This window comes from Equus asinus, chromosome 5, assembly GCF_041296235.1.
Source record: "Equus asinus isolate D_3611 breed Donkey chromosome 5, EquAss-T2T_v2, whole genome shotgun sequence".
NCBI classification, from domain to species: Eukaryota; Metazoa; Chordata; class Mammalia; order Perissodactyla; family Equidae; genus Equus; species Equus asinus.
The window spans coordinates 98,677,426-98,694,219 of NC_091794.1; the positions used below are offsets into that span (position 1 = coordinate 98,677,426).

General features: G+C 37.7%; 1 protein-coding gene across 21 annotated transcripts in view; it reads left to right on the forward strand.

The window, feature by feature from the left end:
- HP1BP3 (heterochromatin protein 1 binding protein 3) overlaps window positions 1–13,410 on the forward strand; it is a 33,935-nt gene extending 20,525 nt beyond the window's left edge. For 18 of the 21 annotated variants that reach the window (XM_044769928.2, XM_044769931.2, XM_044769933.2 and 15 more), the window contains 5 exons: window positions 3,144–3,234; window positions 7,462–7,621; window positions 9,485–9,596; window positions 11,028–11,141; window positions 11,606–13,410. In XM_044769928.2, coding sequence (XP_044625863.1) covers window positions 3,144–3,234; window positions 7,462–7,621; window positions 9,485–9,596; window positions 11,028–11,141; window positions 11,606–11,900 — 772 coding nt within the window. In that variant the 3' untranslated portion in view covers window positions 11,901–13,410. Of the gene's footprint in view, window positions 1–3,143; window positions 3,235–7,368; window positions 7,622–9,484; window positions 9,597–11,027; window positions 11,142–11,605 lie in introns of all 21 variants that reach the window. The other 3 variants (XR_011503585.1, XR_011503586.1, XR_011503587.1) reach the window with 1 other exon arrangement.
- The last annotated feature ends 3,384 nt before the right edge of the window (window positions 13,411–16,794 follow it).

A 16,794-nucleotide genomic window follows, 5' to 3' on the forward strand; every position in this document is an offset into this window, starting at 1 on the left:
GGTTGGTCTCTAAGAAGGTGCCTTTAGAAACTTTTGAGGGTAATTCTGTCCAATGGCATTAGAAATCAGATTTTAAGATCTAATCCTTACATATGGTCTAACTTCTTTATACTCTCTTTGATTTTTCTCTTTCTAACCCACGCCAAAAATGAACATAAGCCAAGATTCAATTTTATGCCCTATACGTTTCTCTAAACGTATTAATTTCTTTGGAGACCCCTTAGATTCTTAATGGTTTCAACCATTAAGTAGTAATTTTGAGTCTCTTTATCTTAATTCATCTGTGCATTTCTAACAGACGGATGTAATTCTCTTATTTAGATCCCTGCTGCTCAGAACTGTTGCTGCTGTCAGTTGCAACGTGCTCTCCACCCCTTACCTTCAGCTCTCTCTGTACAGGGCTTTCGTTTTTATATTTCAGTGGAGATTGCCTTTCTCCACAGTTGAAAAACATGGCTACCAACAATCACCCATTATTCCCTGCTTTCTAATTAAACTCGTCTAATCATCTTACTTTTTAAAAAAAGTGCTGTAACAATAAACAGTCCCTTGAATTTGTATAGGGCTTTATAAACCACTTTTGTTTACATTGTTTCCCATAATTCTCAAAATAGACTTAAAAATAGATATTCCTAGCCCAGTTTTGCTGGTAAAAATCTTACCCAGGGTTACCTGGCTATTCACTGGTGAGCCAGAACTTTATTTCATCTTTCAATTATACACCTCTTGCTTTTTCCACTGTTTAGCATTGTCTTATATTGGAAAGTGCAGGCATAGCATAGTGTGTAAGAATGCAGAATCTGGAGTCAGACTGCCCACATTTGTAGCCAGTTTCTTCCACTTCCTGTGACCTTGGAGAAATGATTAACGGTTGGCACCATAGCCAATAAAAAATAGTGTGATACGGACTATAGAATTTTTCCAGAAAAGAGAGCTGTGCCTGTGAATTAGCAGAGGGGTAAAGAGATGGGGCCTGAGTAGGTCCAGAAGAATGTAGAATTTAGATGGGATGATAGACTTAGATGGGATGATAGAGTGGGGAAGGCATTCTCAAAGGAGCTGCATGAGAAAATTTCAGAGGCAGGAGTTGGCGTTCTTTTTTGGGTACTAAAAGAAGCAGAAGCCTGGGTCTGACTGGTGGGACCATGTTATGGAAGGCTTTGAAGCTGGGTTGATGCATTAAGACCTGATACCTGGTTAGTTGAGTAACATAATAAAGGGGGCCTTTGTAGGTGTATTAACCTCATAGTGGAGTGCACTATGAGAATAGAAAGTAGTGCAGTACCCAGAAGGCAGGGCATGGTGGCTTTGACTAAGGTTTGGCAGTGATTAGAGAGAAGAGGCCAGTCTGAGAAACTTTGAAGCAGTTGGTAAATATGGTTTTACCTGAAGATAGAAGTGAGTGAATGAGATTTCTAAAAGCCCAGGACAAGGTATATGCTAGTGTAATGGTTGGTATTGCTGAGAAAACAAAAATATTAAGGTGACCGGTTTAAGTGATCCTTATGCCTGGAGCATTTGAACCTTGGTTAAGAAGATTCTTCTCAGACCAGTTATTTAATTTGATAAAGAAAAGAGTCTGAGATTTCAGTGTTTTACTTAAGCTCTGTGATCCCCCATTGGAAATCAGCCTTTAACTTATGGAGGAACTAATAGAAAAATTGTTTGACAGTTAAGTCACTGCCTCACTTATGTTCCCAAGGCTCTGTGCACGTGCTTCAACCCTGACCCTTATCACTCTCTATTATGCATTTATCATCTCGTAAATTCCTTGAGTTTAGTGACCAGATCTATGTGTTTATTCCTCCATAGCCGTAATAAATACTTAGTAAATATTTGTGGGATAAATGAGTGAGTATATGTGTGTCTGGGTCATGACATAAGTCATGTTTGTCCTGAATGGAATAGCACTGGCTTAGAAATACTTTCATTGGGAGTTTTGGAGGAGGGCAGGGCTGGGGGGAGGAGTTTCTTCATTTGGAGTGTCAGGCATGTACACGATTTGATAGTATAGTTCCTGCTCTTTAGCATCCTGTTAGAACATGAGATTCCCCTCTACTCTTCTCCTCTTCCCCAAGCATATGGAATTAATAACTTGTGTCAACTCAGCCTGTAATGCTTAGTGGTTAGATAAGATTCAGAATTTCTTCTCCACAGAAAAATGTCGAAGCTCAGTGAAGCATCTTGAATGATAATAGTTGGGCTCTCATTGGGCTGTCTCATTGATTTTTTTCTGTCTGTGTAGCAACTAGTTTCAAATGAGTTTCATGATACTCTGCTTTATTGGGTGCTATTCTAGTAATTTTTTCTTGAGAGGTGTGGCAAAACACATCACCAAAGTTTTGGCTTATGATGAGTCCTTTCTTAGATGTCCTCTTGTTAGCCTGGATATATAGCTTTACATTTGACTCCATCTTGTTCTCTATCACAGTCCCCATAAAGCTGTAATTCAACTTGATTGGTTCTCCCTGCACTTGAGGTTCCCCAGCCACCATACAGACTACTGCCCCTTGACAGAGCAGCTCTTGCTTCAACATTTTGGTATTATGTTTTTAATGATACAGTTTCTTCTTGCATGCCATTTGGTTTTGATAACCTAGTTTTTATTTGTTTTTTTTAACTACAGCCCTCTTAAGACAGAGGTACTATGTTAAAAACAACGTATTTTCTTTCCAAGGGAATTGTATCTTATTAGGCTGACTTTAGATACTGGTTTGCAAAAAATGACTCCATTGTTTTTGGTTAATGTGTACATACTTTTAAAAAATCCAGGAGTTTTACCTCAGAATTCCAGAGTTGGATGGGTCTTGAAAGATGCCCATTCTTTGCTTGATTACACAGTTTGGTTGCCGTTGTGGTCTGGTGATAAGTGATTGGTTTTTGGAGTGTCCTGGCAATTTGGAAATTGGTTCTGTATCATACATGGTTCTGTATGTACAGGTAATGGCTTGGCTTCTTTGCTTGAAGAAAAAAGAATGCCACTTAAGAGTGCTAACAATTTACTACTTGATTGTCCATTTTAACAAAGTACTCCATATAACAGGAGTCAGAACTTTATTTAGTTCAGGGAATAGCCCTGGATCTGTTTCTTCAGATCACTCTTGCATTGATATATTCATTGCTATTTTTTGTTTTATTTGCAGGCCTCAGCTGTTGAAGAACGCTCTGCAGAGAGCAGTAGAGAGAGGCCAGTTAGAACAAATAACTGGCAAAGGCGCTTCTGGAACATTCCAGGTTAGAGGCCAAAAAGGCTTGGTTATATAGAGAAGTGGTTTTCAAAAGTTTTCGTTTCAGGGCCTCCTTTACTCTAATGATTTATTGAGGATCCCAAGAGCTTTTGTTTATGTGGATATACCTATCAATATTTATCATAGTAGAAATTAAAACTGAGAAAACTTTAAATATTTATTAGTTCATTTAAAAATAACCCATTACACATTAACATAACATTTTTTGTGAAACCTATAGTTTCCAAAACAAATTTTAATGAGAATTTTAAAAAAATTTTAATGAGAAATTTTAACATCTAGCCTAATAGACGACAGCTCGTATCTGTTTTACTTTGGGTTAGATCTATGAAGAAGGTTCAGCTCACACAGAAATGTAGTTAGAAAAGGATGGAGTGTTTTAAGATAATTTTCAAATAGTTGTGTATATTATATTCTTTGCTACTATACCAAAACTCAACAAATGATATTTTTTAATAGCTTTATTGAGCTATGATTTATATACCATAAGATACACTCATTTTAAGTTAGAACTTATAATTCAATGATTTTTAGTAAATTTATAGAGTTGTACAGTCATCACAACAATCCAATTTTAAAACATTTCCATCCCCTGAAAAAAATCTTTTGTGCCCATTTGCAGTCATTCCCCATTCCCATCCCCAGCCAACCTACTAATGAACCTTCTTTCTGTATGGAGTTGCCTTTTCTACGTATTTTATATAGATAGAATCATGCAACATGTGGTCTTCTGTGTCTGACTTTTTTCACTTAGCATAGTATTTTTTTAGTTTTATCCATGTTGCAGCACGAATCAGCACTTTCATTTCTTTTTATTGCCAAATAGTATTCCGTTGTATGGATCTGACACATTTTATTTATCCATTTACAAGTTGATGAACATTTGAGTTATTTCTACTTTTTAGCTATTATGATTAATATTGCTTATGAGCATTTATTCCAAATCTTTGTGCAGATAAAATGTTTTCATTTCACTTGGGTATATAACTAGGAGTGTGGACTTGCTGGACTATATGGTAAATTTGTTTTAAGAAACTGCCAAAGTGTGTGTCATTTTACATTTCCACCATCAAGATATAAGGGTTCTAGTTTCTGCATATCTCTGTCAACACTTGACATTGTCTCTTTGGTTATAACCATACTGGTGGATACAAAGTGGCATCTTGTTGTGGTTTTGGTTGGTATTTCCCTGATGACTACTGATGTTGACCATCTTTTCATGTGCTTAGTGGACGTTTGTTTATCTTCTCTGGTAAAATGTCAATTCACATCCTTTGCCCATTTTTGAAATTGGGTTGTCATCTTATTGATTTATAAGAGTTACATAACCAAATACAACTTCCTCATTAGATACATGATTTGTAAATATTTTCTCCTATTCTGTGGCCTGAGCTTTCACTTAATGGTATCTTTTGAAGTGCAAAAGTGTTTAATTTTTTTGTTTGGCTGAGGAAGATTAGCCCTGAGCTAACAACTGTTGCCAGTCTTCCTCTTTTTTTTTTTTTTTTTTTTTGCTTGAGGAATATTAGCCCTGAGCTAAGATCTGTGCCAGTCTTCCTCCACTTTCTATGTGGGTTGCTGCCGCAGCATGGTTGACAAGTGGTGTTGGTCCGTGCCCAGGATCTGAACCCATGAATGTGGGCCACTGAAGCGGAGCCCGCCAAACTTAACCACCATGCCACGGGGCCAGCCCCAAGTGTTTAATTTTGATGAAGTCTAGTTTATCAGTTCTTTTTAATTGCTTATGCTGTTGCTGTTACATCAAATAAATCATCACCTAACTTAAGGTCACGAAGATTTACTCGTATGTTTCCTTTCAAGAGTTTTATAGTTTTAGCTCTTAAATTTAGGTCCATGATCAATTTTGAGTTAAGTTTTGTTTTATGGTAAGAGGTAAGGGTGTAAATTTGTATTTTTGCATGTGGCTATTCAGTTCTCCTAATACCATTTATTGAAAAGACTATCCTTTCCCCATTGATTTGCCTTGGCACCTTTATCAAAAATCAAAAAGTTGACCATAAATTTAAGGGTTTCTGGACTCTCAGTTCTGTTCATTGATCTATATGTGAATCCTTATGCCAGTACCACACTGTGTTGATGACTGTAGCTTTGTAGTGAGTTTTCAAATTGGGAAGTATAAGTCTTCGGTCTCTTCATTTATTTAGATCTTAACTTCTTTTGGTAATGTTTCGTAGTTTCTAGTGTATAAGTCTTATATTTCTTTTGTTAAATTTATTCCTAGGTATTTCCATGGTATGGTGAATGGAATTTTCTTATTTTCCTTTTCAGATTGTTCATTGCTAGGCTATAGAAATAAAATTGATTTGTCTGTTGATCTTGTATCCTGTGACCTTGCTGAACTCATTTACTAGTTCTAGTAGGTTTTTTGTGGGTTTCTTAGGATCTTTTGTGGATTCCCTAGGATTTTCTACATACTGGATCATGTCATCTGCCAATAAAGAGCATTTTACTTCTTCCTTTCCAATCAGGATGTCTCCCCCCCCCCACCCCCGGCTTGATTCCACTAGATAGACACTCTAATACAGCCATGAGAGCAGACATCTTTGTCTATTCAGTCTTTCTATTACTAGCTTGTTGAGGGTTTTTATTATGAATGGCTGTTGGATTTGTCAAATACTTTTTTTTAGTCTCTTGAGATGATCATGTGGTTTTTCTCCTTTATTGTGTTAATATAGTATATTACATTACTTGATTTTGTGGTAATTCCTTAAAGTTTATTTGCCATGTAGAACCTGAAACCATGTCAGTGAACTACTTCTACTCTGTTACCTTAAAATCCTTTTGGTCTGTCTTAAACTTCGAGTAGATCTTTTAATCATGTGTAAATTTGTCACATGGTCATTTGGAAATTATGGGTTCACTGAATTACGCAGAGTTTTTAAATGTTGACACATTTTGTCAAAAACAGTAACAAAAATCACATTCATTAATATCACCCACTGATCTCATCAGAACAATATTTAAGTACTAGGGTTATCAAACTCACAATAGTAGATACAAGTTTTCTCAATTTAAATTTTCTCTTAAAAAGTTGAATTTTATCATTGACAACTAATACTGTTACTTGTTTTCCTTGAAGTGACAGGCTCACTTTATTCATTTTCAAGACAATGTCTATCAGATACCCAAGTCTGAATAATCATAGTTTGTTAGTTGTTCCGTCAAATAAAAAGGATATTCCATGAAAAATGCAGCTAGTTCAGCTTCACAGCTCAATCAGTGGGGTGCTTTTCCTTGAGACCACCATCATACCTCCATGTGCAGCCAACATACTTTATGCATTCTTCCTGTTTATCCCATATAATAAAATATGAAAAAGACGTGCACTGGTGTTGAGAGTTAATAAAATAATTTTTAATACTTCATCAAGGATATTTTTAAGTGAAACTGGCTTTTTTTTTTTAAACCACAAGTGCATAGCAGTAAAGAATATAGTAACTAGTGGTATATTTTTGTTTCTCTGCCTTGATTTGTGATAAGGTAGCACCAGTTTTATCCATCATTGCTTTTTCACCATCAGTGCAAGTGTCACCACAGTGAAAAAGGCACATCACATCTTAGTATTACTATGAAAATAGTTTTGACCTTGCAGGTCCTCTGCAAGGGTCTCAGGAACCCCAAGGGGTTTGTGGACCACTCTGAAAATCACTATTGTAGACCATACCTGAGTTTGTCCTTTCACCCTTTTTGCTTATTAGTGCTAACCTTTGTTCCCCAGCCTTTTGTCCATAAAATATGCTATGTAATTTTCTGTTGTATGATACCTTAAATATTTATCAAACTTTTCCTTTGCTGTTTGCCTACTTACTATTTTTATAACTGCTTTATTTTTTAGATTCAGGAAAAAGGAAGTATTCTCAAATAAAAGTGTCTTAGTTTATTGGGGGCATAAAAAGTTAATCTGCTTATTGGGGTAGACTTGTTGGTCTCTTTGGGTTAGGTTAGCTATTGATATTTTAGGTTGGATGGAGGGGTAGATGGAAGGAGAAAATATCCATAGGAGGGCTGGGACTCCTCAGTTAGGGTGAATACCTGATGAGTGGGAAGAGAAAGTCCCTAACCTGACAATTTATTGTAAAACATATCTGTGCTAATGCAGGAACTCCGACCCACCTGGTGCAGAGGAGTCTTGTCTTGACCTGCTTTGGGAGAGTGTTGTCTTGATGCTTTTCTCTTCCTCCTTGGAAAACAGCTGAAGAAATCAGGGGAGAAACCCCTGCTTGGTGGAAGCCTGATGGAATATGCAATCTTGTCTGCCATTGCTGCCATGAATGAGCCGAAGACCTGCTCCACCACTGCTCTGAAGAAGTATGTCCTGGAGAACCACCCAGGGACCAATTCTAACTATCAAAGTAAGACTTAAGAGTTGTATGCATTTAACCAGGATTAGGGGTACCATCTTGTGAAAAATCACTACAGATGGTGTTACTAATTACAAAGCATTAACTACTGTCAGGGAAAACCAAGAGGGGGAACCACAACTTTTCAAATTTAATTTATGATTTACAAAAAGGAAAATAATCAAGCCTTCTCTTTAATTTACAATATCTGCTGAAGATCAGAATTTGATTTTACTTTGCTGTAAAGATTTTTCTGGTATTTTTATTGTAATTTAGGTAAATCTCTGGGTTTAAAATGCCTCTCAAGTTTAGTATCTTTTTGCCCACTTCTGTGTGTTTACCAAAACATCTAATTGCACCTTAAAACCAAGCCAGTGTTTTTAAATACTTAGTACTTAGGTTATTTCTCATTGATTTAGGCCCTATAACAGAAAATACTTTTTTCCAGTAAAGTATATTTACCCTATCAGGTGGTGATTTGAGATTACAAACCTTGCCTTGGCAGCATTATCATATATGGATTAGTGAGACTATATTTTCTCAGTGAACTACTAGAATAGTCACAATGGTGTAGGGTGAGGAATATGGAAATGAAGTAACTAACAGAAAATGCAAACTAGAATATATTGTTTTAAATAAAAAGGTGATTTTGAAGTCTTAATGTTGATTTTTTTTTTTTTTTTTTGGAGGAAGGTTAGCCCTGCGCTAACATCCATGCCCATCCTCCTCTACTTTATATGTGGGATGCCTACCATAGCATGGCGTGCCAAGCAGTGCCATGTCCGCACCCGGGATCCAAACTGGTGAACCCTGGGCCACCAAAGCAGAACATGCGCACTTAACCGCTGCGCCACCCGGCTGGCCCCAATATTGACTTTTAATATATGTAAGATGTATTTTTTTAACATTATGAAGGAATACTTTCTGATTGTTTTTTCATCTTTCCTTACTTAAGATACATTCTGTGTTGGGGCTGGCCTTGTGGCATAGTGGTTAAATTCGTGCCCTCCCTCCGATTCAGTGGCCCAGGGTTTGTAGGTTCAGATCCTGGGCTTGGACCTAGCACCTCTCATCAAGCCATGCTATGTAGTGGCATCCCACATAAAATAGAGGAAGATCGGCACAGAAGATTGTCAGCTCAGCGACAGTCTTCCTCAAGCAAAAAGAGGAAGATTGGCAACAGATGTTAGGTCAGGGCCAATCTTCCTCACAGACACAACAAGGTACTGTGTTAATTGTGCATGTTGACCCTTATAGACTATGTTATGATTTTCTCTTTTGGCCAAGTGTTCTAAGAACATGAATTTCATTATTAACTTTGTCAGTTGCAGTAATATTGCAGCTATATTTTGGATATTGAATCACCATAAAATATATTTTTGATGTGTCTCTTTATGAAAGACGAGAATTGGTGAGACCTTTTGGAGCCATGATATCATTCTGTTACTGTTTGCTGATTCATGAGAAATTAGTTCTGTTTATCTTTATACATACTCTCCTAGATGATTGGTACTCAATAGATGTTTGGATGGATGGAAATAAGGACAGATTTAGTCTTAAGTCAGGTATTAGCCATTTTTGTGCAACTTGTAAGGCAAGTCACTAACCACTCTGGGTTCCTATTTCCCTTTCTGTGAAATGAGGAATTTGACCCAATGGTCTCTGAAGTCTGTTGCCATTATATTTCAACTCTTGCCAAATTATGGACACTTAATGAATGTTTAGTGAATTAGTTAATCCCTTTGGCCACGAAAGTTTCACTTAGCACGTGTCAATTACTGTATGTGATAGGACATTAAATTGATGTATAACTGTGGTTGAGAGAGTCATCAAATTTAAATAACTAAATTTCTTAATTCCTGAATTTTTGTTCAGTGCATTTGCTGAAGAAAACCTTGCAGAAATGCGAAAAGAATGGGTGGATGGAACAGATCTCTGGTAAAGGATTCAGTGGCACCTTCCAGCTCTGTTTTCCCTATTACCCCAGGTAAGTACCTAGCCCATAATATGAAGTACTGTATGTTTAAAATACTATTCTAGGTTACAGGCTTGGATTAACTTATTTTATCCTTATTACTATTACACTGAACTGTATGTATTTAAAAATAAAGACTACTTAAGGCAGTATTGTTGTAGAGCAAAAGGTTTTGATGTAAGAACAGGGAAATTTTGGCTATCCTCCTGAAGCTTGTTGTTAGCCAGCACTTCCTAAAATCAAGACTTCTTTGAGATCCTTGGCCAGTAATTTGAGGTTCATTCCTTTTTTATTAAATAAATGATAATGACAAGAAGATTATTAGAGGATTATATATATGTTTTAATTGTCCAGCACTGATCAGGGAGAATATTCCAAGAATCCTAATCTGCCTTCTTCATACTGTAGAGACAGGGAGATTTATTTGAAAACCTATCTCTTAGACATCACCTTATTTATTCATTGAACCAAAGAATCCATTGAGCCCCTTCTTTGAGCCGAGCATTGTTCCCTGTACCCTGCTATAGCCTCCTTGTACTTTCATTTCTAGTGAAGCGCCATGACATGTACTACTAAACCCAATTTTAGCAGGAGTACAATGTGTCCTTTTTATATTGTTCTTTGTGCACAAACAAATGTTATTTGGCTGAATGCATATTATTTGAATTTTTCAAACATTAAACTTTAGGAGCCAGCCCCATGAACCATGGCATAGTGGTTAAGTTCAGCACACTTCACTTCAGTGGCCCGGGTTTGTGGGTTCAGATCCCTGTCACAGACCTACACCACTTGTCAGCCATGCTGTGGTGGCAACCCACATAGAAAGTGGAGGAAGATTGACACAGATGTTAGCTCAGGGCTAATCTTCCTCAGCAAAAAAATAAATAATAGATTTAATTCTTAAAGTTATACACAAAAAATGTTACAATGCAAGGACTTATTAATCAACAGGATCAAGATTTCTCCCATTAAGGGCAAAGAAAAATTAGCAGATCCTTGCTGAATTTCTCTAAAACTTTGAAGAGATTTGGGCTTTATAATACTATGAGGTCTTTTGCCAGTATCATCAGGGCAAAAAATGTATACTGCTATGCAGACTGTTCACTGCCTTACAGACTGTTCCCTGCTGGTATATTCAGTGGCCAATGCAGTGCTGGACACGCAGCAGGAGCTTAAATAATTGTTCACTAAATAAATGAGTAAGAATTAATTTTGTTAACTGGAGGGAGGCAGGGAACGAGGTATGGTCTGGGATAGATTTGTCATAGCGTTGTATGTGTGTTCAAAATAGGTTAAATTGTAACCTGATATTTGTAACCTAACTTGACATTTTGGAGGAGGGTAGGAGGAAGTGAGTGATGTCCAGGGAAGAAAATTTAGGTTCTCATTCTTTTCCTTGTTCTGTATAGGACTTCTCTTTTACCTGATTTTTTTTTCCCACAGCCCAGGAGTTCTATTTCCAAAGAAAGAGCCAGATGATTCTAAAGATGAGGATGAAGATGAAGATGACTCATCAGAAGAAGACTCTGAGGATGAAGAGCCGCCGCCTAAGAGAAGGTGTGGATGTGTGAAAACCCTTCTATCTTAGAACTAAAATGGCAGTCATAGGAGAGGCTGTGAACACTGTTTAACAACTCAGGATACTTCTCAAGCACTTTGTGTAACATTTGAACTTGTCTTCTCCTTGAAAATTCAGGGACTCTGAAGCACTGTGAATAGGTAATTTACTCTTTGGTCAAACCTGTATACATATCAGTAATTTTGGATATTCAAAGAAAAATAATTCCCTGTTTTCCTAGGAAAAACATCATGGGATTATGTGTAGACTTCCATGAATTGGTTGAATTTTTATACAGTTTTACTTAAGCCTCTAGTTTCTAAAAAAATAATAAATCACATTCCTCTTCTTAACACAGGTGACTTATACCTATGCTCTATTTTTTTGGCAAAATATCTGGTCATCCTGGCAAAGTGAATCTCTCAAGTACTAAGTGACAGCCTTTGCTTTTTGCTTCTCACAGGTTGCAGAAGAAAACCCCAGCCAAGTCATCAGGGAGGACTGCGCCAGTGAAGCAGAGAGGGTCCAAGCCTGCACCTAAAGTCCCAGCTGCCCAGCGGGGGAAAGCTAGGCCCCTACCCAAGAAAGCCCCTCCTAAGGCCAAAACTCCCACCAAGAAAGCCAGACCGTCACCCTCTATCATCAAGAAACCTAGTGGTAGCTCTTCAAAGAAACCTGCGGCCAGTGTGAGAAAGGAAGTGAAATTGCCTGGCAAGGGCAAATCCACCATGAAGAAATCTTTCAAAGCAAAAAAGTAAATTTTATAGGAAAAAGGGTATCATGATGAAATTCAAAATCTTATTTTCTAAGGTCAGTTTGCATTTGTTTTAGTTTTGATGCTTTGAAAATTACATTTTTTTCCTCCTCTGTGAACATTGTGGGGAGGGAATATAAATAAACCAATTTAGGCATTTGTTAGCTTTAGGTGCTGTTCTTGGTGCCTGCCCCTTCCCGCAGTCATTTTAATTTCTGTGATGATTCTGGACTTTCCTGCACTGTGTAATCTATACTTGTCCTTTTTTCTCCCTCCACCCCAACCTTCTTTCTTTTTTTATGGTCAACTTTGGCTTTTTTTTTTGGTTTGTTTTTTTTCCCTTCCAGTTTTGTCTAAACAGTTGCAAAGATTTTTATGTTTGCAGAAAGCATCAAGAACAGGATGCTGGTCAGGTGCTGGAAGTACAAGGAGGCAGTATAGCACTGACTGAATTGCAAAGCCTCCTGCCTGGAGACTTCAGTTATAGCTGTAATAATTCATCTTATTTATAAAATCACTCCACTAACCCTTTCTCTCCAACTATAAATACCGAGATGACTTAGCTTTGGGAATAAGCCAAAAACATTATGCTCTCATTAGATTCTGAAGATGCACGACTCCTTTGGGCCACTTTTCGTATTGATCAGTTTCCAGGTGTTTTTTGCTGGCCCAGGGCATTGGATTCCCTTAACAGCAAGCACAAGTTCTCTCCACCACTTGGTTTTTGACTGAAGGAGAAATAGAGAAATATATTAAATTTGTGGTTTCTGGTGTCACCTGTGTTACCGAAAGTAAAAACATATGAAATCTTCTTGATCAAATGTTTAAATATATTTTTTAATATTTGGAGCATGAATTGTCACTTCCTGTATGCCTTTTTTATAAGGAAATGTTGGAGAGTTAAATCATTGCTAATGTAGAAATGTTAAGTGGAAAAACATACAATTTGCTAAAATAAACTAGATTCCAGATTCATCTCTGGGTTTTTTTCCCCTCCTTTCTTTCCACAGCACTTTTGATATCAAACAAGTGGCTTCCTTTTTGAGATATTTAAAAAAAGAAAAGAAAAAAAGCAAATGAAGCCCAACTACCTAACCCTTTCTTATTTGTATTTGTTTTAGTATTGTGAGGTTGTGTTAAATAGTAGTAGCTTTCTACTTGAGAAATACTGGTTTCTGGTTATCATTTATCCTCCCTGTGGCACTTGACATTTTAATTGTCTTAAACCTTTTGGTGTACATCTTCTGGCCCCTTAAGTGCTGCCAGAAGCAGAAGATATCTCTCTCATTCATTCCACTTGCACTGTCTCCTGGGATCTTGTCTGCAGCCCGACGTGTGGCTGGGAAATGGACTCGAGAAGATTGGCTTCAATTAGATCCATAATCATGTGTGATCCCATCATGAGTTCATTGGAATTTGTGTTGCATGTAAGGCAATCTTTCCTGTTGTAAATCTTCCTTTTTTTATGTACATATATTTTGAAAAATATGAATAAACATGAAATTTTAAAAGCTGCTGAACTGTAGCTTATATTTAAGAGTTTCTAGTATATCCTTAGAAGTAAGGTGTTGCCCTCATTTCGAGTCTTTTCTACTCCTTGCAGTAGCCTCCCTCCCTCCATTTTAAATACAAGCTTCAGTTTGTTTGCTTTTGAATAATATAGATGGTAAATGATGTTTCTAGATATACTGAACCTGATTATTTAATCAATAGGTTTAAAGAAAATCATTTTGTATTTTTATTAAGGCCCTTGTTTTCCAGATCATAGATTCTAGTTTTTCATGTTTAATATTTAGATATGTCCTTGGACTGCAAAACAAATTCAGCACTGCAGAAGGGTGGATTAACCCTAGAGACCTAATTCTAGAAAGTAATTCTCATTTCTCTGATGCTGTTTGGAAGGTGTAATTCTTAATAGCATGGGCGTTAGGTACCTGTGCTAAGAATTCTCTACTTTTCTGGGAAAGAAAGTTGGAGGATTTTGGTTGGCTTCTTTGTTTAAGATTTTCTGAACAGTCACCTGGTAGTTATAGTGTACATCAGGCATCCCAACACAGCTTGAGAAGTTTAGATCATTTAAGATCCGTTCCGACTCTGACATTGTGTGAACTTCGCAAAGTTCCAGTAAGGACAGAACTGTCCTTGCTGTGGCATCACATAAAGGGAAACGACGGGAGGGCCATTGCACTTGGCCAGTGAGAATCCCCAGCTAAGAAAGACTTGCACTTTAATTACTTTGAGATAAAGGGATGTTTGTTTGTTTTTACCTTCCAGGCATTCTAAAGGAGAGCAGAACACACAATTTTTACTTTCATGTTACAGAAAGGAAAACAGCAAATCCAAGAGATAATCCCAGCAATTTCCAGCGTGGATCAGTGCTTCAGTGTTAGTGACTTAGTGAGCTCAGTTACGGTGTTTCTTTCATATGCTCTTAAACCATCTACGAAGTACCTTTGACAAATGAATCTCAGAAAGTGCTGGGAGGGAGATTGTTGGCTTCTTAACCTACAAAATGAGAAAGAAATTCCATCACAGAGAAACGTGGAGACCTTTCCTTAGTATGACAGAAGCAGTCAACACACCTAGAACCTGAGCCGAACTGTGCACACAGACTGAATTAAAGGAAGCCTGGTCCAGCATACACCTTAGAAAACAGATGCGTGTTCCAGTCATTGGGCAGTGGGTATAAGTAACAGGAGAATTACATGAAAACAAGACCTAGGTAATATATCAATACCTTGGACATCTTTTCCCTGATTTTTCTTGGAAAATTTTGTCAGCTTAGTCTAGGTTTGCTAACCTATTCTTATACCTAATTTAAAGAACCTATGGATTTATTCTTGTTCAGGCTGAGATACTGTTATCCTGATACGCCAGGAGAAAGAGCTTAAACCAGCATATTCATAAACTGCTGTATTTAGCCAACTAAGAGAAACTTTGAAAATTTAGGCTTATAGTTAAGGATTATAATGTTGCATGCATCTTTGGAACCTGAAAATTCATATTAATTACTTTTCTTTTTGGGTTATGCAGAAATCCTAATTTTATGCATGAAAGAAGGGAAATTCTATTCTTAACTGGGAAAACACTATTATTAAACTATCCCCAGAGGTCCCTCATTGACGTTTCCCAGTCACTTGCGTTTTTGTGGTAGAATAGATGGTCACAGTTCTGCTGACAACGCCGAAGAAGCAAAGCCGCTGAAGCTCCTAGCGTAGGGACTACTGGACCTAGATGCTTAGAAGCCATTAGAGGTGCTGAACAGGACCCCTCCGCTGCAGTGCGTTTCCTTTTTTTTTTTTTGGAGGAAGATTAGCCCTGAGCTAACATCTGCTGCCAATCCTCTTTTTGCTGAGGAAGACTGGCCCTGAGCTAACATCCGTGCCCATCTTCCTCCACTTTATATGTGGGACGCCTACACAGCATGGCGTGCCAAGCGGCACCATGTCCGCACCTGGGATCTGAACCAGCAAACGCCAGGCTGCCAAAGCAGAATGTGTGAACTTAACTGCTGCGCCACCGGGCTGGCCCCAAGGATTTTCCTTTTTTAAGAAACAAATCTCTACCATCTTTATTACTATATTCTTTCCTTCTATCATTTTCCAGAAGATTCTTAATTTCAATGGGTTTTTTTTTCTATTGGAGGAATTGTCTGCCTTTGATTATTTAAATTTATTAGGTTAGTTTTAACCTTTCCTAATTTGCTTTGTCAACAAGTGGTATGTCAAAGGAGGCTTCAGAAGGTACCTTCCCAAGACGTTTTCCTCAAAAGTTGCAAATCTCTCTCTTGATATTGCATATAAATGTATAAACAGTATTTGCTATTAAATCTTTGCTTAGCAAAGAGACCATTCTCTAGGATGCTTTGAATATGTTTGATAAAGTGTACTTAGAAGTGTGACTTGTTACCTAAATAATAATAGAGACAATAATAGCTAACTGATTTTTATCTACATGTCAGGGTCTATATGTGTATTATCTCGTTTAATCTTAGCAACCCTGTGAGATGGTCATTCTTTATTATCTCCATTTTATAGAAGGGGAAACAGGCACAGAGTGAGGTTCAGAAATTTGCCCCCTGGTCATAGTAAGTGGCAAAGCCAGAATGAAACCCAGGCACTCCGAACACAGAGCCATCTCTAGCTGCTCTGCTCGATTGTCTCCCCTTGGCAATCTTTCAAACTTCTGAAATCTCCCGTTATCCTACAGCCCAGTGACGCCCATGTTCTATTTACAGAAAAGAAAAGGCTTATTTAGTAGAGTGCAGAGGATTTGGAAATGAGATGAAATTAGTAAGGTTGCTAATAGCAGTCAGTGTGGCTTTTTATTTAAGAATTTTGGTAAGAACTATTAAAATTAGATCTTTGATTACTGGGAAATGTTATCTAGGCTGCCCTAAGGGCTTTTTTTAGGGCACTGTACAGGTACTTGATCATTTTCAAATCGTAGCCATGGGACATTTTCTGGTTTCTTCACAATTTATAGTCGAATTCTTTCAGCTCACAGGATGCTGAAACTTGGGAAGCTTTTCCTCCAGCAGCCACAGCTTCTACCAGAACTTTTGTGTTGCTGAGGAAGCAGCTTTCTTGCTCTTTATAAACTGTGAACTTGGACTCCATGAGGCTTACCAAGAGGAATTCCGGAGTGGGGATTGTCTGACGGCGGAATTTTTTGGACATGATATCTGCTTAGTACCCATGAGCTGGAATGCTAGAAATCCTTGCTTCTTTACTCACGATCCTGAAAGACACCTCACTCGTCTGCTCCCCTGCTTTGCTTGCCCAATACCAGCAGATAGGCTTTTTCCTGAAGCCCGAGAGTTAACACAGCAGCCTTGCTCATCCGTTTTACTGTTGGAGAAGTTCTGCTCTGATGAAATTCTTCTCACGTCAAACTGA